The sequence below is a fragment of the Phyllobates terribilis genome, unplaced genomic scaffold, assembly GCF_046119375.1.
Source record: "Phyllobates terribilis strain yellow unplaced genomic scaffold, ASM4611937v1 Scaffold_13__5_contigs__length_258822181, whole genome shotgun sequence".
NCBI classification, from domain to species: Eukaryota; Metazoa; Chordata; class Amphibia; order Anura; family Dendrobatidae; genus Phyllobates; species Phyllobates terribilis.
The window spans coordinates 167,632,998-167,658,096 of NW_027362773.1; the positions used below are offsets into that span (position 1 = coordinate 167,632,998).

General features: G+C 47.9%; 1 protein-coding gene across 2 annotated transcripts in view; it reads right to left on the reverse strand.

Moving 5' to 3' along the window:
• The window catches only part of LOC141174221 (uncharacterized), a 241,200-nt gene that overhangs the window by 74,547 nt on the left and 141,554 nt on the right, over nt 1-25,099 (reverse strand). For both annotated transcript variants that reach the window (XM_073659036.1, XM_073659037.1), the window contains exons 5-6: nt 7,842-8,339; nt 3,845-4,201 (exon numbers count right to left, since the gene is read on the reverse strand). In XM_073659036.1, the coding sequence (XP_073515137.1) occupies nt 3,845-4,201; nt 7,842-8,339 (855 nt within the window). The remainder of the gene's footprint in view (nt 1-3,844; nt 4,202-7,841; nt 8,340-25,099) is intronic.

Genomic DNA, 25,099 nt, shown 5'->3' on the forward strand with positions numbered 1-25,099 from the left:
GGAATTTATCTAGAGGAAATTATAAGTCAGTTTTGCTTGTGGTCGTGTTGCCCCTTTTTCCAAAATTTTTCGAAGTGCTGCATGATGTTTGATAGATTTGGAGCATCTTAAGATGTGACACTTCTGTCTAGAAATGCTTCTCCACTTTTTACACCACTGCCTATGGAAGGGAGTTTGCAACTTTTTGTGTGACAGGTAAAAATGTTTCAAGTCATACAGCGGCATGTAAAAGTCTGGACACCCCTGGTCAAAATTACCATCATTGTGAACAGTTAAGAAACTTGAATATGAAATGATCTAAAAGGCCTACAGTTACAGATGACACATTCCCTTAGTATTTTACACACAAAAAATATATTTTCATCTTTTACATTTTAAAAATTACAAAAAGAAAAATGGGCCGATGCAAAAATTTGTGCACCCTGCATGGTTAGTTCCTAGTAGCGCCCCCTTTTGCCGGTATCACAGCTTGTAAACGCTTTTTGTAGCCAGATAAGAGTCTTTCACTTCTTGTTTGAGGGATTTTCATCCATTCTTCCTTGGAGAATTCCTCCAGTTCTGTGAGATTCCTGGCGCGTCTTGCATGCTCTGCTATTTTGAGGTCTAGCCACAGATTGTCAATGATGTTCAGATCAGGGGACTGTGAGGGCCATTGTAAACCTTCAGCTTGCACCTTTTGAGGTCGTCTATTGTGCATGGTGATGTGTGTTTAGGATCATTATCCATTTGTAGAATCCTCTTCACTTTCAGCATTTTTACAGATGGTGTTCTGTTTGCATCAAGAATTTGATGACATTTAATTGAATCCATTCTTCCCTCTATCTGTGAAATGTTCCCTGTATCATTGGCTGTAACACAACCCCAAAGCATGACTGATCCTCCTCCATGCTTAATGGTTGGCGAGATGTTCTTTTCCTGAAATTATGAACCCTTTATTCTCCACACATACCTGTGATCATTGTGGCCACAGAGGTCTATTTTAACCTCATCGGTCCACAGGATTTGTTTCGAAAATGTATCAGGCTTGCTTAGATGTTCCTTTGCATACTTTTGATGACGAATGTTATGGTGAGGATGCAGGAGAGGTTTTCCTCTGATGACTCTTCCATGAAGGCCATATTTGTGCAGGTGTCTCTGAACAGTAGAACAATGGACCTCAACTCCACAGTCTGATAAATATTTCTGAAAGTCTTTTGCAGTCAAGCGGGGGTTCTGATTTGTTCTCTAGCAATCCTACGAGCAGCTCTCACTGAAATTTTGCTTGGTCTTCCAGACCTTATCTTGACCTCCACTGTTCCTGGTATCTGCCATTTCTTAATTACATTTCGAACTGAGGAAAGGGCGACTTGAAGACGCTTTGCTATCTTCTTGTACCTTCTCCTGCTTTGTGGCCTCCACCATTGTCAGAGCTCGGCAGCTGCTTAGAAGACCCCATGGCTGCTGGTTTTTGGCACAAGGTTAGAGGAGGTTTTTATAAAGCTGGGATGTTTGCATCACCGGCCAGGCCTAACAATGGTAGTGAACAAGCCATAACCCTAACAGGCTAATTGGTCAAAGGTATCTAAGCACACAAATCTCCAAGGGTGCCCAAACTTTTACATCAGCCCATTTTCCTTTTTTCTAATTTTTAAAATTAAAAAAAATGACAATATGTATTTTTTTTGTCTAAAATACAAAGGAAATGTGTCCTCTTTAACATTAGGCCTTTTAGAGAACATTTCATCTACAATTTGTTTAACTCTTCACAATAACAGTAATGTTAACCAGGGGTGCCCAAACTTTTACATGCTATTGTAATTATGGCTAAAACATGGAAAATGCAACAAAACGGCCTCCTCTGAAGAACACAAGTAAAAGACAAAATACAAAAAAGTGAAGCTCTATCGGCACCAGACCTATTGCTGCCACTTGTACCTGCTGTCCTTTTCAGTGGGTTCTGTAGTCGCCGGCAGTCTGTTTGGGGGTACGGCGGTCAGTGTTGTATACAAATGTTCAGAAGAAATGAAGAAAGGAAATTAGCACTCGCCATGAGCTGCCAGTGACGTAATCATTCAGTACAGCGGTTGGCTGGGGGCGCGGGGGTGAAGGAGGGGACGACGGCCGTTCCGCGATGAAAGCCGCGCTTCTGCGGGTCCAATGGTGCACCTGACTTTTGGGGATAGGTGAGCAGCGTCCGCCCGTACACCTGTGCAATTCTAGATACCAATGCTCCAGCTCCATTAGGACGGAATCACAAACTAGATCTGTCCGTGCTTCTGTAGAGAGATGTTTTTAGAATACGCACTGTTGTTTTGTTCAATGCTTTTCATGCATGTGTTAATTATTGTTATTGCACAGGTGCACGGGCGGACAAGGAAGTAGCAGCACATCAGCTGCACCATTGGACCCGCAGAAGAGCGGCTTTCAGCACAAAACGGCCGTCGTCCCCTCCTTCACCCCTGCACCCCCAGCCAACCGCTGTACTGAATGATTACATCGAATTAAAGGACTGTTTCACCGGCAGCTCATGGCGACTGCTCATTTCCTTTCCTGTCAAAACCAGGTGAGGAACAATCAGAGAAAAGGTATAATAAATGCAGAATTGGTGACTTGTTTCTATCACCCGCTCCTGGTTTTGGCTCCCACTCCTGAGAAATAATACTGACTGAATACTGACCAAATACTGATGGTGGGGCCATGGCCTAATGCTGAGTGTAGTCGTGCATGTAATTGCATTCAGAGTGGCAATGCTTAATGCAAGAGATGGAGAATGGATGTGCAGGACTCAGGGACATCAGCCTTGTGAACTTCACGCCGTATTGCTGACGTTGCAACAGCCCGGCTAATCAAAAGAACCAGGAGTGCCGGGAGGCAAGGAGATTCGCAGAGCTCCCGCCCCGCGGTCACAGGTTACTGCCCTGGCTGATGGGCCGGAGTCCTGCACATCTATTCTCCATCTCTAGTTATTACTACAGCTCCACGATCACAGGTCAATGGGTGGAAGGAGGGCTTTACAGTCACAGGACGGTCAATGCGGACCCCCGTTGTCCTGTAGTATTAGGGGTCTGTCATGGACTCTGTGGACATCCTTCTCTTTATCATTTGCCATGAACACCATGAAGATCTGCTACCTATCACCCGTCTTCTGTCTTTCCCCAGTGCAGAGGGGTAATATCACTCTTGTGTCCTTACTAGGGTTGAGCGAGTATGTTCTGTTCTGAGTATGCTCGGGCCGAGCTCCGAGTATTTGCAGCTGCTCGGTGATATGGTTGAATCGCTCCCGTGTGCATGATTTGCAACTGTTTGACAGCTTTATTACATGGGAGGAATGTGTAAGAAATAGACACACATGTAATAAAGCTGTCAAACAGTCGCAAATCATGCACACGGGAGCGATTCAACCATATCACCGAGCAGCTGCAAATACTCGGAGCTCGGCCCGAGCATACTCGGACAGAACATACTCGCTCAACACTAGTCCTTACCCATCTAATAATCATGACTCCATCTAGCTTGAAAATTCTCATTAAATGGATGTTCTATGCCAAGAAAACGTCTACTGAAAGTGCAGCAAACGCCGTGTATGACCCCCGGCGTGCAGCCAACTGGGTCACAGAACAACTTGTAGTTTTTGACTATGCATTTTCTGACTGCATGGTGTTCATCGTGGCCATTACCATGGGAGTCTCATTGGATCTCCGATGGTTTACTTCTAGTAGGTCACGAGCACCAGCCTGTGGCTGAGAGCAGATGTACTGTTTACATCCATTGTCTGAATGCTAATCTGTGTCCATTCCTGATGTCTGTGAGATAGTTATGGTGGTGTGTGGGGTCCCACAATGCCCTGACCCCCGAGCGCTCTCACCTGTAACCTCCATCACCATTGCTTGTTCTGCCCTCTTCTCGGTGGCCGGGTGATAGGCTCTACAGATGTACGTGACGCCATCATCTTCCTGGATACTTGGTCTCATCATTAAGGCACTTAGGTTACTGTAGGACTTGTCTTCAAGCTCTTGCTCGGTTATTTCGTGGATTCGGCTGGTGTTTTTCTCCTCAGTAGATTTCCAGGTTACGATTTCTGTCTCTCGGCCTCCCTGATCCTTCTTCAGCCATGTTACCTGCAAAGTCCTGGGCTTAAACCCCATAATTGGACAAGTCAGCGTGGTCTGCTCCTCGTGGGTCACATGTGCTGGACGGACGATCTTTAGTAAAGTCGGAGCAACTACAAGAGGAAAAAAGGAGAATTTTCTGATGAAACCATAAAAGATGAAGCACAATTGGATATAACCACGGTGCTGGGGCAATGGATTCTCATCACTGTAGCTCAGTCCACAGTGCACTATTGGCATTGACAAGAACGACGGTGTGGGTGTAAGGGTACTCCATGACCGAGGTATATTTTGGAGACCCCAATCACTCTACACAGGTGTCCCTGGGTGTGTGCACATGAGTACTCTTGAATTGCTGTATCTCTCAGACCGCAAGCTGCCATAACTTGAAGTAAGTTGGGACCCTTTGTTGTCATGAAGAATGAGCCAGGCGTTAGTAATAAAGTAAACTCTGGTTTACTTGGTCCTGGAACTATGTATAAAAGGTAGAAGGTAATACACTTGAATTCTTCATTTGCATTATACGACAGAGGCACATCACTTGTGAGAAGCATTGCTGAAGTACAACAGGTTAAGCTGAGGACCTCCATCTTTTCAGTACAGAGCCACACGGATCAATGTGTTTCGCTGTGACCACTGCACCCAGCACTGCACTCTACGGACTATGTAAAGGAGCTCTTCCAGCTGCTATACCTTATGGACGTGTCCCAGCCTTGCTCTTCAATGTGCACACCCAATAAGACTGGCAATATTGAGAGTAGTCTTCCTTCTCTGTAGTTGAACTGGAACTAACTCCTAGTGCCCACTTATTCCTCCCCAAACCATGGGCTAGCCTTACAGTTAACCCTGTCAACCCCTGAAAACAGGAAAACTTCAGCCTACATAAGGAATAATTGCATGAAACAAACAGGTCACACAATAAAATAAATTAGGACTCTTCAGAGAGGGTGGATCAACATCTCCACCTTTACATCGATTTTGCTTTTGCGCATTATTTAGCATGGTTATTAGCACAAGTGTTATTCTGCATTCATTAAATTGACCTATTAAATTTGGGTCACTTAGTAAAAAATCACACGTCTACACCATAATAATAATGTGCGCAACTGACCCCATACGCATACGACTGGTCCGATGAGCAAGAACCAGAACTTGATTCATCATTTTCACTGGAAAAAAACCTCAGCATGTTGTGCCAAATGGACGATAAAGTGATTGGGCTCTGCTTAGGATCGTGTGTGGATGCCACGGGGCAGATCCTTCTTCTTCAGGACTCAAGAGGGCAGTGTGATCCCAGCCTAAGATTGGTCTCAGATGGCAGTGTGATCCCAGCCTAAGATTGGGCTTAGACAGTAGTGTGATCCCAGCCTTAGATTGGGCTCAGACGGCAGTGTGATCTCAGCCTAAAATTGGGCTCAGACGGCAGTGAGATCTCAGCCTAAGATCAGGCTCAGACGGCAGTGTGATCCCAGCCTAAGATTGGGCTCAGACGGCAGTGTGATCCCAGCCTAAGATTGGGCTCAGACGGCAGTGTGATCCCAGCCTAAGATTGAGCTCAGATGGCAGTGTGATCCCAGCCTAAAATTGGGCTCAGACGGCAGTGTGATCCCTGCCTAAGATTAGTGTCACGGGTGTGTCAGAAATAACAGTCACCCTGCAGTTGGTTGCAGAAGATCTCTTCGTTTGGCATTACAGACACCTTCTTAGCTCTCTCAATCTAGGACCCACCGTCTACCTTCCTTCGGCTAATTGACACCCAGGCCTGGGTGGCCTGGGAGTTTAAATACTTGCTGTTTGCTAGAGGGAGGCGCCGGTGATATTCACATGACCCTTTGTAAAGGCTTGGAGCTGTTGCAGTCTGCTTACTTCCTCTTTGGTGCTAGGAGGCCATGTGTGTAATCTCTCTGAAGTCGGCTCAAGCTAAGTTACTTCCCCTGTGCCTGTCTCCCCGTGCTGTCTTTAATTGTTAGCAGGGACTGACTAGCGCTCATCCCCCACTTCCCTAGCCAGGGCCTAGCTCTAGGGAGATACTGGGTTTTAGGTTCCTGTTCGGCGATTGGTGAGCAACCAATATAGGGGCGGTACGGAAGACAGGGTGACATCAGATCAGCCTAGGAGGTCTCCACTGCCTCATTCCTTAGTGTCTAGGCTCCTTTCCCCTCATCCTTTCGTGTTCCACTTTGTCTTTCCAACACTGTGCGTGACATTTAGGCTCAGGCGGCACTATGATCCAGCCTAAGATCAGCCTCAGACGGCAGTGTGATCCCAGCCTAAGATCGGCCTCAGACGGCAGTGCGATAGCAGCCTAAGATCGGCCTCAGACGGCAGTGCGATAGCAGCCTAAGATCGGCCTCAGACGGCAGTGCGATAGCAGCCTAAGATCGGCCTCAGACGGCAGTGCGATCGCAGCCTAAGATCGGCCTCAGACGGCAGTGCGATCGCAGCCTAAGATCGGCCTCAGACGGCAGTGCGATCGCAGCCTAAGATCGGCCTCAGACGGCAGTGCGATCGCAGCCTAAGATCAACCTTAGATTGCAGTGCGATCACAGCCTAAGATCGACCTCAGACAGCAGTGCGATCGCAGCCTAAGATCGGCCTCAGACGGCAGTGCGATCGCAGCATAAGATCGACCTCAGACGGCAGTGCGATCGCAGCCTAAGATCGGCCTCAGACGGGAGTGCAATCGCAGCCTAAGATCGGCCTCAGACGGCATTGCGATCACAGCCTAAGATCGGGCTCAGACGGCAGTGCGATCGCAGCCTAAGATCGGGCTCAGACGGCAGTGCGATCACAGCCTAAGATCGGGCTCAGACGGCAGTGCGATCGCAGCCTAAGATCGGCCTCAGACGGCAGTGCGATCGCAGCCTAAGATCGGCCTCAGACGGCAGTGCGATTGCAGCCTAAGATCGGCCTCAGACGGCAGTGCGATCGCAGCCTAAGATCGGCCTCAGCCGGCAGTGCGATTGCAGCCTAAGATCGGCCTCAGACGGCAGTGCGATCGCAGCCTAAGATCGGGTTCAGACAGCTGAATTTCATGGTCTGTATGCCGACCATAATGTCCAGACTGACTGCAGATCTCCCCACCCTTCCAAACTTGCAGCCTCATGTGCCTAAAGGGTTGTAAGTTCAGGTCAGGGGTCCAGCAGTCATTTCAGACAATGTGCTGTGGATACAGACCCTCTAAACCCAGCCTAGTACTGCTGTTGTGCTTTATTCGAGCTCTCCTGTAATGGCTGAGGCTGCTGCATCATATGGTGGTCTTATACAGCTGAGGAGTGCCAGAGGAAGAGGCACCATTTTATTAAATGAACATCATGGTTGTCTGCATCCATATTCTAAATTTATACTTTTATGCCAATTTCTGCCGTATATAAGTATCAGGCTGCAGGAGTCCACGCTGCCTCACACTAAACTCTGCCCACTTATGAAGCCACTTTTGCAATGCAGCATAAGTTGTAAAAACCGTCAAAAAGTCACAAATTACTCTGTAGGTATGAAGTGTGCCATAATTTCCACTTTTTTTTTACAGAAATTCTGTGGTATAAGACTGATAACAACCTAACCCACCAAGCATTCACCTTCTGGCTACTGCTTCATCTTTCCTCCATACTTTACACTGAACCGTGTACATTCCCTGAAGGCACGTTCCTTTTCTAGTAATGATGGTCACACACTATACGAACTGGAGGCAGCAATAATTGGAGGAGGAGCCCATCCTGACTGACCCCATGTAATTCTGGTAGGTGGTCTTACCTCCGGTGACCCTCAGGGTCCTCCTGATGAGGGCGACTTCTGCCAGAGCCGGGTGTGATACATGGACAGACAATTCTGCTCCGTTATCCTCAGAATAGCTGGGAGTGATGTGAAGAGAACACTGACAGCTGTACGTGTAAAGTCTCCGCCAGTCAATAAAGCGAAGGACACCGGGTCTAGTGGAGGATATAACGGCCTCCATCTCCAGGTGTAGGGGCCCCTCTGTGTGACTGACAGCCCCATTCATCAGACTCTGCTGTTCTACGTCTGTATTCACACTACTACCCTCAGCATCCTCATCCCTCATCGCTCGAGCTGAGGACACCTGAGCTCTGGATCTCCAGCAGTGGATCGTCTTCATCTCCTCTCCTCGTCTCCTCAGACGTACACAGATCTCCAGGTCGTTAGGCTTGAAGTTCTGAACGTAAAATGTCAGCGTGGTCCTGGTCATATCAATCAGCAGATCGCTGCCGGTGATCTCAGAAAGGACGGGGGGATCTACAGAAAAGAGACATAGCTGAGATCAGGAGCCATGACAACCAGTGACCACATCCTGACTGACTGGTAAACCTGCCCGATAATCCATCCCAGTATAACCAGTGACCACATCCTGACTGACTGGTAAACCTGCCCGATAATCCATCCCAGTATAACCAGTGACCACATTCTGACTGACTGGTAAACCTGCCCGATAATCCATCCCAGTATAACCAGTGACCACATACAGACTGACTGGTAAACCTGCCAGATAATCCATCCCAGTATAACCAGTGACCACATCCTGACTGACTGGTAAACCTGCAGATAATCCATCCCAGTATAACCAGTGACCAATCCTGACAGACTGGTAAACCTGCCCGAAAATCCATCCCAGTATAACCAGTGATAATCCATCCCAGTATAACCAGTCACCACATCCTGACTGACTGGTAAACCTGGCCGAAAATCCATCCCAGTATAACCAGTGACCACATCCTGCCTGACTGGTAAACCTGCCCGATAATCCATCTCAGTATAACCATTGACCACATCCTGACTGACTGGTGAACCTGCCAAATAATCCATCCCAGTATACCAGTGACCACATCCTGACTGACCGGTAAACCTGCCTGAAAATCCATCCCAGTATAACCAGTGATAATCCATCCCAGTATAACCAGTGACCACATCCTGACTGACTGGTAAACCTGCCCAATAATCCATCCCAGTATAACCAGTGACCACATCCTGACTGACTGGTGAACCTGCCAAATAATCCATCCCAGTATAACCAGTGAGCACATCCTGACTGACTGGTAAACCTGCCTGATAATCCATCCCAGTATAACCAGTGACCACATCCTGACTGACTGGTAAACCTGCTGATAATCCATCCCAGTATAACCAGTGACCATATCCTGACTGACTGGTAAACCTGCCCGATAATCCATCCCAGTATAACCAGTGACCACATCCTGACTGACTGGTGTACCTGCCAAATAATCCATCCCAGTATAACCAGTGACCACATCCTGACTGACTGGTAAACCTGCCTGAAAATCCATCCCAGTATAACCAGTGATAATCCATCCCAGTATAACCAGTGACCACATCCTGACTGACTGGTAAACCTGCCCGAAAATCCATCCCAGTATAACCAGTGACCACATCCTGACTGACTGGTAAACCTGCCCGATAATCCATCCCAGTATAACCAGTGACCACATCCTGACTGACTGGTAAACCTGCCCGATAATCCATCCCAGTATAACCAGTGACCACATCCTGACTGACTGGTAAACCTGCAGATAATCCATCCCAGTATAACCAGTGACCACATCCTGACTGACTGGTAAACTTGCCAGATAATCCATCCCAGTATAACCAGTTACCACATCCTGACTTACTGGTAAACCTGCAGATAATCCATTCCAATATAACCAGTGATAATCTATCCCAGTATATCCAGTGATAATCCATCCCAGCATAACCAGTGACCAATCCTGACTGACTGGTAAACCTGCCCGAAAATCCAGCCCAGTATAACCAGTGATAATCCATCCCAGTATAACCAGTGACCACATCCTGACTGACTGGTAAACCTGCCCGATAATCCATCCCAGTATAACCAGTGACCACATCCTGACTGACTGGTAAACCTGCCCGATAATCCATCCCAGTATAACCAGTGACCACATCCTGACTGACTGGTAAACCTGCCCGATAATCCATCCCAGTATAACCAGTGACCACATCCCAAATGACTGGTAAACCTGCCCGATAATCCATCCCAGTATAACCAGAGACCACATCCTGACTGACGGGTGAACCTGAAGATAATTCATCCCAGTATAACCAGTGACCACATCCTGCCTGACTGGTAAACCTGCCCGATAATCCATCCCAGTATAACCAGGGACCACATCCTGACTGACTGGTGAACCTGCCAAATAATCCATCCCAGTATAACCAGTGACCACATCCTGACTGACTGGTAAACCTGCCCGATAATCCATCCCAGTATAACCAGTGACCACATCCCAAATGACAGGTAAACCTGCCCGATAATCCATCCCAGTATAACCAGAGACCACATCCTGACTGACTGGTGAACCTGCAGATAATCCATCCCAGTATAACCAGTGACCACATCCTGAGTGACTGGTAAACCTGAAGATAATCCATCCCAGTATAACCAGTGACCACATCCTGGCTGACTGGTAAACCTGCTTGATAATCCATCCCAGTATAACCAGTGACCACATCCTGATTGACTGGTAAACCTGCTGATAATCCATCCCAGTATAACGAGAGACCATTTCCTGACTGACTGGTAAACCTGCCCGATAATCCATCCCAGTATAACCAGTGACCACATCCTGACTGACTGGTAAACCTGCAGATAATCCATGCCAGTATAACCAGTGACCACATCCTGACTGACTGGTAAACCTGCAGATAATCCATCCCAGTATAACCAGTGACAACATCCTGACTGATTGGTAAACCTGCAGATAATCCATCCCAGTATAACCAGCAGGATCGGCCTCAGCACCCGGCGCACCCGGGCAAGTACCTGGGCCTGAGCAGGCGGGGGCCCCGTGGGTGGTGTGGTGCCGGTGTCAGCGCCCGCTCCCCCCACTTGCTCAGGGCCCCGGCACCCGGCACTATACTTACCTCTCCCCGTGCCTCCACAGCAGCTCCTGCATCTTCCGCATCTCCTGACTGTGAAGTCTCAGGTCAGAGGGTGTGGTGACGTCTTTACACCGCGCTCTCTCCTGAGCCGTCACAGCGCAGAGCGGGAAGACGCTAGTGAGGAATCCGGAGCAGCGGCAGCAGGTGAGAAGTGAGGTGAGTATTTTATTTTGGGTTTTTTTATGTATGGAGGCATGGGGCCATTATAAGGGGCCGTGTTTGACATCTTTATGGGGCATTATATGGGTGGGATCAAGTGACATCCTGCAAGGAGCATTATATGGGGGGGAGTGACATCCTGCATGGAGCATTATATGGGGGGGAGTGACATCCTGCATGGGGCATTATATGGAGGGAGAGGTGATATCCTGCATGGGGCATTATATGGGGGGGAGTAACATCCTGCATGGGGCATCATATGGGGGGAGAGAGGTGACATCCTGCATGGGGCATTATATGGGGGAGAGGTGACATCCTGCATGGGGCATTATATGGGGGGAGAGGTGACATCCTGCATGGGGCATTATATGGGGGGGTGACATCCTGCATGGAGCATTATATGGGGGGAGAGGTGACATCCTGCATGGGGCATTATATGGGGGGGAGAGGTGACATCCTGCATGGGGCATTATATGGGGGGGAGAGGTGACATCCTACATGGGGCATTATATGGGGGGGTGACATCCTGCATGGAGCATTATATGGGGGGAGAGGTGACATCCTGCATGGGGCATTATATGGGGGGGAGAGGTGACATCCTGCATGGGGCATTATATGGGGGGGAGAGGTGACATCCTACATGGGGCATTATATGGGGGGGTGACATCCTGCATGGGGCATTATATGGGGGGGGAGACGTGACATCCTGCATGGGGCATTATATGGAGGGAGAGGTGACATCCTGCATGGGGCATTATATGGAGGGAGAGGTGATATCCTGCATGGGGCATTATATGGGGGGAGAGGTGATATCCTGCATGGGGCATTATATGGGGGGGGAGGTGACATCTTGCTTGGGGCATTATATGGGGGGGGAGAGGTGACATCCTGCATGGGGCATTATATGGGGGGGGGGAGAAGTGACATCCTGCATGGGGCATTATATGGGGAGAGGTGACATCCTGCATGGGGCATTATATGGGGAGAGGTGACATCCTGCATGGGGCAATATATGGGGGGGGAGGTGACATCCTGCATGGGGCATTATATGGGGGGAGAGGTGACATCCTGCATGGCGCATTATATGGGTGGGAGGAGAAGAGACATCCTGCATGGGGCATTATATGGGGGGGAGGTGACATCCTGCATGGGGCATTATATGGGGGGAGAGGTGACATCCTACATAGGGCATTATATGGGGGGAGAGGTCACATCCTGCATGGGGCATTATATAGGGGGAGAGGTGACATCCTGCATAGGGCATTATATGGGGGGAGAGGTGACATCCTGCATGGAGCATTATATGGGGGGATGTGACATCCTGCATGGGGCATTATATGGGGGGAGAGGTGACATCCTGCATAGGGTATTATATGGGGAGAGAGGTGACATCCTGCATGGGGCATTATATGGGGGGAGATGTGACATCCTGCATGGGGCATTATATGGGGGGGAGAAGTGACATCCTGCATGGGGCATTATATGGGGGGGGGGTGACATCCTGCATGGGGCATTATATGGGGGGGGGAGAAGTGACATCCTGCATGGGGCATTATATGGGGGGAGAACAGACATCCTGCATGGGGCACTATAAGGGGGGAAAAGGTGACATCCTGCATGGGTCATTACATGGGGGAGAGTTGACATCCTGCATAGGGCATTTTTCACTTTGCTGTAGTGGTCTGGTCAATGATCTTACTATCAGATCTAGCAGCTTACATTTGATCTATAGGTTTACCAGTCAGTCAGGATGTGGTCACTGGTTATACTGGGATGGATTATCTGGCAGGTTTACCAGTCAGTCAGGATGTGGTCACTGGTTATACTGGGATGCATTATCTGGCAGGTTTACCAGTCAGTCAGGATGTGGTCACTGGTTATACTGGGATGGATTATCAGGCAGGTTTACCAGTCAGTCAGGATGTGGTCACTGGTTAGACTGGGATGGATTATCGGGCAGGTTTACAAGTCAGTCAGGATGTGGTCACTGGTTATACTGGGATGGATTATCGGCAGGTTTACCAGTCAGTCAGGATTGGTCACTGGTTATACTGGGATGGATTATCAGGCAGGATTACCTGTCAGTCAGGATATGGTCACTGGTTATGCTTGGATGGATTATCAGGCAGGTTTACCAGTCAGTCAGGATGTGGTCACTGGTTATACCGGGATGGATTATCTGGCAGGTTTACCAGTCAGTCAGGATTGGTCACTGGTTATACTGGGATGGATTATCTGGCAGGTTTACCAGTCAGTCAGGATTGGTCACTGGTTATACTGGGATGGATTATCAGGCAGAATTACCAGTCAGTCAGGATATGGTCACTGGTTATACTGGGATGGATTATCAGGCAGGTTTACCAGTCAGTCAGGATGTGGTCACTGGTTATACTGGGATGGATTATCGGGCAGGTTTACCAGTCAGTCAGGATGTGGTCACTGGTTATACTGGGATGGATTATCGGGAAGGTTTACCAGTCAGTCAGGATCTGGTCACTGGTTATACTGGGATGGATTATCGGGCAGGTCTACCAGTCAGTCAGGATGTGGTCACAGGTTATACTGGGATGGATTATCTGCAGGTTTACCAGTCAGTCAGGACGTGGTCACTGGTAACACTGGGATGGATTATCGGGCAGGTTTAACAGTCAGTCAGGATGTGGTCACTGGTTATACTGGGATGCATTATCTGCAGGTTTACCAGTCAGTCAGGATGTGGTCACAGGTTATACTGGGATGGATTATTAGGCAGGATTACCAGTCAGTCAGTATATGGTCACTGGTTATACTGAGATGGACTATCAGGCAGGTTTACCAGTCAGTCAGGATGTGGTCACTGGTTATACTGGGATGGATTATCGGGCAGGTTTACCTGTCAGTCAGGATGTGGTCACAGGTTATACTAGGATGGATTATCTGCAGGTCTACCAGTCAGTCAGGATGTGGTCACTGGTTATACCGGGATGGATTATCGGGCAGGTTTACCAGTCAATCTGTATGTGGTCACTGGTTATACTGGGATGGATTATCAGGCAGGTTTACCAGTCAGTCAGGATGTGGTGACTGGTTATACTGGGATGGATTATCAGGCAGGTTTACCAGTCAGTCAGGATGTGGTCACTGGTTATACTGGGATGGATTATCGGGCAGGTTTACCTGTCAGTCAGGATGTGGTCACTGGTTATACTGGGATGGATTATCTGGCAAGTTTACCAGTCAGTCAGGATGTGGTCACTGGTCATACTGGGATGGATTATCAGGCAGGTTTACCAGTCAGTCAGGATGTGGTCACTGGCTGTACTGGGATGGATTATCTGCAGGTTTACTAGTCAGTCAGGATGCGGTCACTGGTTATACTGGGATGGATTATCTGCAGGTTTACCAGTCAGTCAGGATCTGGTCACTGGTTATACTGGGATGGATTATCTGCATGTTTACCAGTCAGTCAGGATGTGGTCACTGGTTATACTGGGATGGAATATCGGGCAGGTTTACCAGTCAGTCAGGATGTGGTCACTGGTTATACTGGGATGGATTATCTGCAGGTTTACCAGTCAGTCAGGATGTGGTCACTGGTTATACTGGGATGGATTATCAGGCACGTTTACCAGTCAGTCAGGATGTAGTCACTGGTTATACCGGGATGGATTATCGGGCAGGTTTACCAGTCAGTCAGGATGTGGTCACTGGTTATACTGGGATGGATTATCTGCAGGTTTACCAGTCAGTCAGGATGTGGTCACTGGTTATACCGGGATGGATTATCGGGCAGGTTTACCAGTCAATCTGTATGTGGTCACTGGTTATACTGGGATGGATTATCTGCCGGTTGACCAGTCAGTCAGGATGTGGTCACTGGTTATACCGGGATGGATTATCTGCAGGTTTACCAGTCAGTCAGGATGGGGTTACTGGTTATACTGGGATGGATAATTTGCAGGTTTACCAGTCAGTCAGGATGTGGTCACTGGTTATACTGGGATGGATTATCAGGCAGGTTTACCAGTCAGTTGGGATGTGGTCACTGGTTATACCGGGATGGATTATTGGGCAGGTTTACCAGTTATTTAGGATGTGGTCACTGGTTATACCGGGATGGATTATCGGGCAGATTTACCAGTCAGTCAGGATGTGGTCACTTGTTAAACTGGGATGGAATATCAGGCAGGTTTACCAGTCAGGATGTGGTCACTGGTTATACCGGGATGGATTATCGGGCAGGTTTACCAGTCAGTCAGGAAGTGGTCACTGGTTATACAGGGATGGATTATCGGGCAGGTTTACCAGTCAATCTGTATGTGGTCACTGGTTATACTGGGATGGATTATCTGCAGGTTTACCAGTCAGTCTGTATGTGGTCACTGGTTATACCGGGATGGATTATCTGCAGGTTTACCAGTCAGTCAGGATGGGGTCACTGGTTATACTGGGATGGATAATCTGCAGGTTTACCAGTCAGTCAGGATGTGGTCACTGGTTATACTGGGATGGATTATCAGGCAGGTTTACCAGTCAGTTAGGATGTGGTCACTGGTTATACCGCTATGGATTATCGGGCAGGTTTACCAGTCAGTCAGGATGTGGTCACTGGTTATACCGGGATGGATTATCTGCAGGTTTACCAGTCAGTCAGGATGTGGTCACTGGTTATACTGGGATGGATTATTTGCAGGTTTACCAGTCAGTCAGGATGTGGTCACTGGCTATACTGGGATGGATTATTTGCAGGTTTACCAGTCAGTCAGGATGTGGTCACTGGTTATACAGGGATGGATTATCGGGCAGGTTTACCAGTCAGTCTATATGTGGCCATTGGTTATACTGGGATGGATTATCTGCAGGTTTACCAGTCAGTCTGTATGTGGTCACTGGTTATACCGGGATGGATTATCTGCAGGTTTACCAGTCAGTCAGGATGGGGTCACTGGTTATACTGGGATGAATAATCTGCAGGTTTACCAGTCAGTCAGGATGTGGTCACTGGTTATACTGGAATGGATTATCAGGCAGGTTTACCAGTCAGTTAGGATGTGGTCACTGGTTATACCGCTATGGTTTATCGGGCAGGTTTACCAGTCAGTCAGGATGTGGTCACTGGTCATACTGGGATGGATTATCAGGCAGGTTTACCAGTCAGTCAGGATGTGGTCACTGGCTGTACTGGGATGGATTATCTGCAGGTTTACTAGTCAGTCAGGATGCGGTCACTGGTTATACTGGGATGGATTATCTGCAGGTTTACCAGTCAGTCAGGATCTGGTCACTGGTTATACTGGGATGGATTATCTGCATGTTTACCAGTCAGTCAGGATGTGGTCACTGGTTATACTGGGATGGATTATTGGGCAGGTTTACCAGTCAGTCAGGATGTGGTCACTGGTTATACTGGGATGGATTATCTGCAGGTTTACCAGTCAGTCAGGATGTGGTCACTAGTTATACTGGGATGGATTATCAAGCAGGTTTACCAGTCAGTCAGGATGTGGTCACTGGTTATACCGGGATGGATTATCGGGCAGGTTTACCAGTCAATCTGTATGTGGTCACTGGTTATACTGGGATGGATTATCTGCCGGTTTAACAGTCAGTCAGGATGTGGTCACTGGTTATACCGGGATGGATTATCTGCAGGTTTACCAGTCAGTCAGGATGGGGTTACTGGTTATACTGGGATGGATAATTTGCAGGTTTACCAGTCAGTCAGGATGTGGTCACTGGTTATACTGGGATGGATTATCAGGCAGGTTTACCAGTCAGTTGGGATGTGGTCACTGGTTATACCAGGATGGATTATCGGGCAGGTTTACCAGTTATTTAGGATGTGGTCACTGGTTATACCGGGATGGATTATCGGGCAGATTTACCAGTCAGTCAGGATGTGGTCACTTGTTATACTGGGATGGAATATCAGGCAGGTTTACCAGTCAGGATGTGGTCACTGGTTATACCGGGATGGATTATCGGGCAGGTGTACCAGTCAGTCAGGATGTGGTCACTGGTTATACAGGGATGGATTATCGGGCAGGTTTACCAGTCAGTCTGTATGTGGTCACTGGTTATACCGGGATGGATTATCTGCAGGTTTACCAGTCAGTCAGGATGGGGTCACTGGTTATACTGGGATGGATAATCTGCAGGTTTACCAGTCAGTCAGGATGTGGTCACTGGTTATACTGGAATGGATTATCAGGCAGGTTTACCAGTCAGTTAGGATGTGGTCACTGGTTATACTGGGATGGATTATCGGGCAGGTTTACCAGTCAGTCTGGATGTGGTCACTGGTTATACTGGGATGGATTATCAGGCAGGTTTACCAGTCAGTCAGGATGTGGTCACTGGTTATGCTGGGATGGATTATCTGCAGGTTTACCAGTCAGTCAGGATGGGGTCACTGGTTATACTGGGATGGATTATCTGCAGGTCTACCAGTCAGTCAGGATGGGGTCACTGGTTATACTGGGATGGATTATCTGCAGGTTTACCAGTCAGTAAGCATGTGGTCACTGGTTATACTGGGATGGATTATCTGCAGGTTTACCAGTCAGTCAGGATGTGGTCACTGGTTATACTGGGATGGATTATCTGCAGGTTTACCAGTCAGTAAGCATGTGGTCACTGGTTATACTGGGATGGATTATCTGCAGGTTTACCAGTCAGTAAGCATGTGGTCACTGGTTATACTGGGATGGATTATCAGGTAGGTTTCCAGTCAGTTAGGATGTGGTCACTGGTTATACTGGGATGGATTATCGGGCAGGTTTACCAGTCAGTCAGGATGTGGTCACTGGTTATAACGGGATGGATTATCTGCAGGTTTACCAGTCAGTCAGGATGTGGTCACTGGTTATACTGGGATGGATTATCTGCAGGTTTACCAGTCAGTCAGGATGTGGTCACTGGTTATACTGGGATGGATTATCTGCAGGTTTACCAGTCAGTCAGGATGTGGTCACTGGTTATACAGGGATGGATTATCGGGCAGGTTTACCAGTCAGTCTGTATGTGGTCACTGGTTATACTGGGATGGATTATCTGCAGGTTTACCAGTCAGTCTGTATGTGGTCACTGGTTATACCGGGATGGATTATCTGCAGGTTTACCAGTCAGTCAGGATGGGGTCACTGGTTATACTGGGATGAATAATCTGCAGGTTTACCAGTCAGTCAGGATGTGGTCACTGGTTATACTGGGATGGATTATCGGGCAGGTTTACCAGTAATTTAGGATGTGGTCACTGGTTATACCGGGATGGATTATGGGGCAGGTTTACCAGTCAGTAAGCATGTGGTCACTGGTTATACTGGGATGGATTATCTGCAGGTCTACCAGTCAGTCAGGATGGGGTCACTGGTTATACTGGGATGGATTATCTGCAGGTTTACCAGTCAGTAAGCATGTGGTCACTGGTTATACTGGGATGGATTATCTGCAGGTTTACCAGTCAGTAAGCATGTGGTCACTGGTTATACTGGGATGGATTATCAGGTAGGTTTCCAGTCAGTCAGGATGGGGTCACTGGTTATACTGGGAAGGATTATCTGCAGGTCTACCAGTCAGTCAAGATGGGGTCACTGGTTATACTGGGATGGATCATCTGCAGGTTTACCAGTCAGGATGGATGGGGTCACTGGTTATACTGGGATGGATAATCTGCAGGTTTACCAGTCAGTCAGGATGTGGTCACGGGATATACTGGGATGGATTATCAGGCAGGTTTACCAGTCAGTTAGGATGTGGTCACTGGTTATACCGGGATGGATTATAGGGCAGGTTTACCAGTTATTTAGGATGTGGTCACTCGTTATACCAGGATGGATAATCTGCAGGTTTACCAGTCAGTCAGGATGTGGTCACTGGTTATACTGGGATGGATTATCTGCAGGTTTACCAGTCAGTAAGGATGTGGGCACTGGTTATACTGGGATGGATTAACTGCAGGTTTACCAGTCAGTCAGGATGTGATCACTGGTTATACTGGGATGGATTACCTGCAGGTTTACTAGTCAGTCAGGATGTGGTCACTGGTTATACTGGGATGGATTATCTGCAGGTTTACCAGTCAGTCAGGATGGGGTCACTGGTTATACTGGGATGGATTATCTGCCGGTTTACCAGTCAGTCAGGATGGGGTCACTGGTTATACTGGGATGGATTATCTGCAGGTCTACCAGTCAGTCAGGATGTGGTCACTGGTTATACCGGGATGGATTATCTGCAGGTTTACCAGTCAGTCAGGATGGGGTTACTGGTTATACTGGGATGGATAATTTGCAGGTTTACCAGTCAGTCAGGATGTGGTCACTGGTTATACTGGGATGGATTATCAGGCAGGTTTACCAGTCAGTTGGGATGTGGTCACTGGTTATACCGGGATGGATTATTGGGCAGGTTTACCAGTTATTTAGGATGTGGTCACTGGTTATACCGGGATGGATTATCGGGCAGATTTACCAGTCAGTCAGGATGTGGTCACTTGTTATACTGGGATGGAATATCAGGCAGGTTTACCAGTCAGGATGTGGTCACTGGTTATACCGGGATGGATTATCGGGCAGGTTTACCAGTCAGTCAGGAAGTGGTCACTGGTTATACAGGGATGGATTATCGGGCAGGTTTACCAGTCAATCTGTATGTGGTCACTGGTTATACTGGGATGGATTATCTGCAGGTTTACCAGTCAGTCTGTATGTGGTCACTGGTTATACCGGGATGGATTATCTGCAGGTTTACCAGTCAGTCAGGATGGGGTCACTGGTTATACTGGGATGGATAATCTGCAGGTTTACCAGTCAGTCAGGATGTGGTCACTGGTTATACTGGGATGGATTATCAGGCAGGTTTACCAGTCAGTTAGGATGTGGTCACTGGTTATACCGCTATGGATTATCGGGCAGGTTTACCAGTCAGTCAGGATGTGGTCACTGGTTATACCGGGATGGATTATCTGCAGGTTTACCAGTCAGTCAGGATGTGGTCACTGGTTATACTGGGATGGATTATTTGCAGGTTTACCAGTCAGTCAGGATGTGGTCACTGGCTATACTGGGATGGATTATTTGCAGGTTTACCAGTCAGTCAGGATGTGGTCACTGGTTATACAGGGATGGATTATCGGGCAGGTTTACCAGTCAGTCTATATGTGGTCATTGGTTATACTGGGATGGATTATCTGCAGGTTTACCAGTCAGTCTGTATGTGGTCACTGGTTATACCGGGATGGATTATCTGCAGGTTTACCAGTCAGTCAGGATGGGGTCACTGGTTATACTGGGATGAATAATCTGCAGGTTTACCAGTCAGTCAGGATGTGGTCACTGGTTATACTGGAATGGATTATCAGGCAGGTTTACCAGTCAGTTAGGATGTGGTCACTGGTTATACCGCTATGGATTATCGGGCAGGTTTACCAGTCAGTCAGGATGTGGTCACTGGTCATACTGGGATGGATTATCAGGCAGGTTTACCAGTCAGTCAGGATGTGGTCACTGGCTGTACTGGGATGGATTATCTGCAGGTTTACTAGTCAGTCAGGATGCGGTCACTGGTTATACTGGGATGGATTATCTGCAGGTTTACCAGTCAGTCAGGATCTGGTCACTGGTTATACTGGGAAGGATTATCTGCATGTTTACCAGTCAGTCAGGATGTGGTCACTGGTTATACTGGGATGGATTATTGGGCAGGTTTACCAGTCAGTCAGGATGTGGTCACTGGTTATACTGGGATGGATTATCTGCAGGTTTACCAGTCAGTCAGGATGTGGTCACTAGTTATACTGGGATGGATTATCAAGCAGGTTTACCAGTCAGTCAGGATGTGGTCACTGGTTATACCGGGATGGATTATCGGGCAGGTTTACCAGTCAATCTCTATGTGGTCACTGGTTATACTGGGATGGATTATCTGCCGGTTTAACAGTCAGTCAGGATGTGGTCACTGGTTATACCGGGATGGATTATCTGCAGGTTTACCAGTCAGTCAGGATGGGGTTACTGGTTATACTGGGATGGATAATTTGCAGGTTTACCAGTCAGTCAGGATGTGGTCACTGGTTATACTGGGATGGATTATCAGGCAGGTTTACCAGTCAGTTGGGATGTGGTCACTGGTTATACCAGGATGGATTATCGGGCAGGTTTACCAGTTATTTAGGATGTGGTCACTGGTTATACCGGGATGGATTATCGGGCAGATTTACCAGTCAGTCAGGATGTGGTCACTTGTTATACTGGGATGGAATATCAGGCAGGTTTACCAGTCAGGATGTGGTCACTGGTTATACCGGGATGGATTATCGGGCACGTGTACCAGTCAGTCAGGATGTGGTCACTGGTTATACAGGGATGGATTATCGGGCAGGTTTACCAGTCAGTCTGTATGTGGTCACTGGTTATACCGGGATGGATTATCTGCAGGTTTACCAGTCAGTCAGGATGGGGTCACTGGTTATACTGGGATGGATAATCTGCAGGTTTACCAGTCAGTCAGGATGTGGTCACTGGTTATACTGGAATGGATTATCAGGCAGGTTTACCAGTCAGTTAGGATGTGGTCACTGGTTATACTGGGATGGATTATCGGGCAGGTTTACCAGTCAGTCTGGATGTGGTCACTGGCTATACTGGGATGGATTATCAGGCAGGTTTACCAGTCAGTCAGGATGTGGTCACTGGTTATGCTGGGATGGATTATCTGCAGGTTTACCAGTCAGTCAGGATGGGGTCACTGGTTATACTGGGATGGATTATCTGCAGGTCTACCAGTCAGTCAGGATGGGGTCACTGGTTATACTGGGATGGATTATCTGCAGGTTTACCAGTCAGTAAGCATGTGGTCACTGGTTATACTGGGATGGATTATCTGCAGGTTTACCAGTCAGTCAGGATGTGGTCACTGGTTGTACTGGGATGGATTATCAGGTAGGTTTCCAGTCAGTCAGGATGGGGTCACTGGTTATACTGGGAAGGATTATCTGCAGGTCTACCAGTCAGTCAAGATGGGGTCACTGGTTATACTGGGATGGATCATCTGCAGGTTTACCAGTCAGGATGGATGGGGTCACTGGTTATACTGGGATGGATAATCTGCAGGTTTACCAGTCAGTCAGGATGTGGTCACGGGATATACTGGGATGGATTATCAGGCAGGTTTACCAGTCAGTTAGGATGTGGTCACTGGTTATACCGGGATGGATTATAGGGCAGGTTTACCAGTTATTTAGGATGTGGTCACTCGTTATACCAGGATGGATAATCTGCAGGTTTACCAGTCAGTCAGGATGTGGTCACTGGTTATACTGGGATGGATTATCTGCAGGTTTACCAGTCAGTAAGGATGTGGGCACTGGTTATACTGGGATGGATTAACTGCAGGTTTACCAGTCAGTCAGGATGTGATCACTGGTTATACTGGGATGGATTACCTGCAGGTTTACTAGTCAGTCAGGATGTGGTCACTGGTTATACTGGGATGGATTATCTGCAGGTTTACCAGTCAGTCAGGATGGGGTCACTGGTTATACTGGGATGGATTATCTGCCGGTTTACCAGTCAGTCAGGATGGGGTCACTGGTTATACTGGGATGGATTATCTGCAGGTCTACCAGTCAGTCAGGATGGGGTCACTGGTTATACTGGGATGGATTATCAGGCAGGTTTACTAGTCAGTCAGGATGTGGTCACTGGTTATACTGGGATGGATTATCAGGCAGGTTTACCAGTCAGTCAGGATGGGGTCACTGGTTATACTGGGATGGATTATCTGCAGGTCTACCAGTCAGTCAGGATGGGGTCGATGGTTATACTGGGATGGATTATCTGCAGGTTTACCAGTCAGTCAAGATGTGGTCACTGGTTATACTGGGATGGATTATCTGCATGTTTACCAGTCAGTCAGGATGTGGTCACTGGTTGTACTGGGATGGATTATCAGGCAGGTTTACCAGTCAGTCAGGATGAGGTCACTGGTTATACTGGGATGGATTATCTGCAGGTCTACCAGTCAGTCAGGATGGGGTCACTGGTTATACTGGGATGGATTATCTGCAGGTTTACCAGTCAGTCAGGATGTGGTCTCTGGTTATACTGGGATGGATTATCTGCCGGTTTACCAGTCAGTCAGGAAGTGGTCATTGGTTATACTGGGATGGATTATCTGCAGGTTTACCAGTCAGTCAGGATGTGGTCACTGGTTATACTGGGATGGATTATCTGCAGGTTTTCCAGTCAGTCAGGATGGGGTCACTGGTTATACTGGGATGGATAATCTGCAGGTTTACCAGTCAGTCAGGATGTGGTCACTGGTTATACTGGGATGGATTATCAGGCAGGTTTACCAGTCAGTTAGGATGTGGTCACTGGTTATACCGGGATGGATTATTGGGCAGGTTTACCAGTTATTTAGGATGTGGTCACTGGTTATACCGGGATGTATAATCTGCAGGCTTACCAGTCAGTCAGGATGTGGTTACTGGTTATACTGGGATGGATTATCTGCACGTTTACCAGTCAGTAAGGATGTGCGCACTGGTTATACTGGGATGGATTATCAGGCAGGTTTAGCAGTCAGTCAGGATGTGGTCACTGGTTATACTGGGATGGATTATCGGGCAGGTTTATCAGTCAGTCAGGATGTGGTCACTTGTTATACTGGGATGGAATATCAGGCAAGTTTACCAGTCAGGATGTGGTCACTGGTTATACCGGGATGGATTATCTGGCTGGTTTACCAGTCAGTCTGTATGTGGTCACTGGTTATACTGGGATGGATTATCTGCAGGTTTACCAGTCAGTCAGGATGTGGTCACTGGTTATACAGTGGTGGATTATCGGGCAGGTTTACCAGTCAGTCTGTATGTGGTCACTGGTTATACTGGGATGGATTATCTGCAGGTTTACCAGTCAGTCAGGATGTGGTCACTGGTTATACTGGGATGGATTATCAGGCAGGTTTACCAGTCAGTTAGGATGTGGTCACTGGTTATACCGGGATGGATTATTGGGCAGGTTTACCAGTTATTTAGGATGTGGTCACTGGTTATACCGGGATGTATAATCTGCAGGCTTACCAGTCAGTCAGGATGTGGTTACTGGTTATACTGGGATGGATTATCTGCACGTTTACCAGTCAGTAAGGATGTGCGCACTGGTTATACTGGGATGGATTATCAGGCAGGTTTAGCAGTCAGTCAGGATGTGGTCACTGGTTATACTGGGATGGATTATCTGCAGGTTTACCAGTCAGTCAGGATGTGGTCACTGGTTATACAGGGATGGATTATCGGGCAGGTTTACCAGTCAGTCTGTATGTGGTCACTGGTTATACTGGGATGGATTATCTGCAGGTTTACCAGTCAGTCTGTATGTGGTCACTGGTTATACCGGGATGGATTATCTGCAGATTTACCAGTCAGTCAGGATGGGGTCACTGGTTATACTGGGATGAATAAACTGCAGGTTTACCAGTCAGTCAGGATGTGGTCACTGGTTATACTGGGATGGATTATCAGGCAGGTTTACCAGTCAGTTAGGATGTGGTCACTGGTTATACCGCTATGGATTATCGGGCAGGTTTACCAGTCAGTCAGGATGTGGTCACTGGTTATACCGGGATGGATTATCTGCAGGTTTACCAGTCAGTCAGGATGTGGTCACTGGTTATACTGGGATGGATTATCTGCAGGTTTACCAGTCAGTCAGGATGTGGTCACTGGTTATACTGGGATGGATTATCTGCAGGTTTACCAGTCAGTCAGGATGTGGTCACTGGTTATACAGGGATGGATTATCGGGCAGGTTTACCAGTCAGTCTGTATGTGGTCACTGGGTATACTGGGATGGATTATCTGCAGGTTTACCAGTCAGTCTGTATGTGGTCACTGGTTATACCGGGATGGATTATCTGCAGGTTTACCAGTCAGTCAGGAT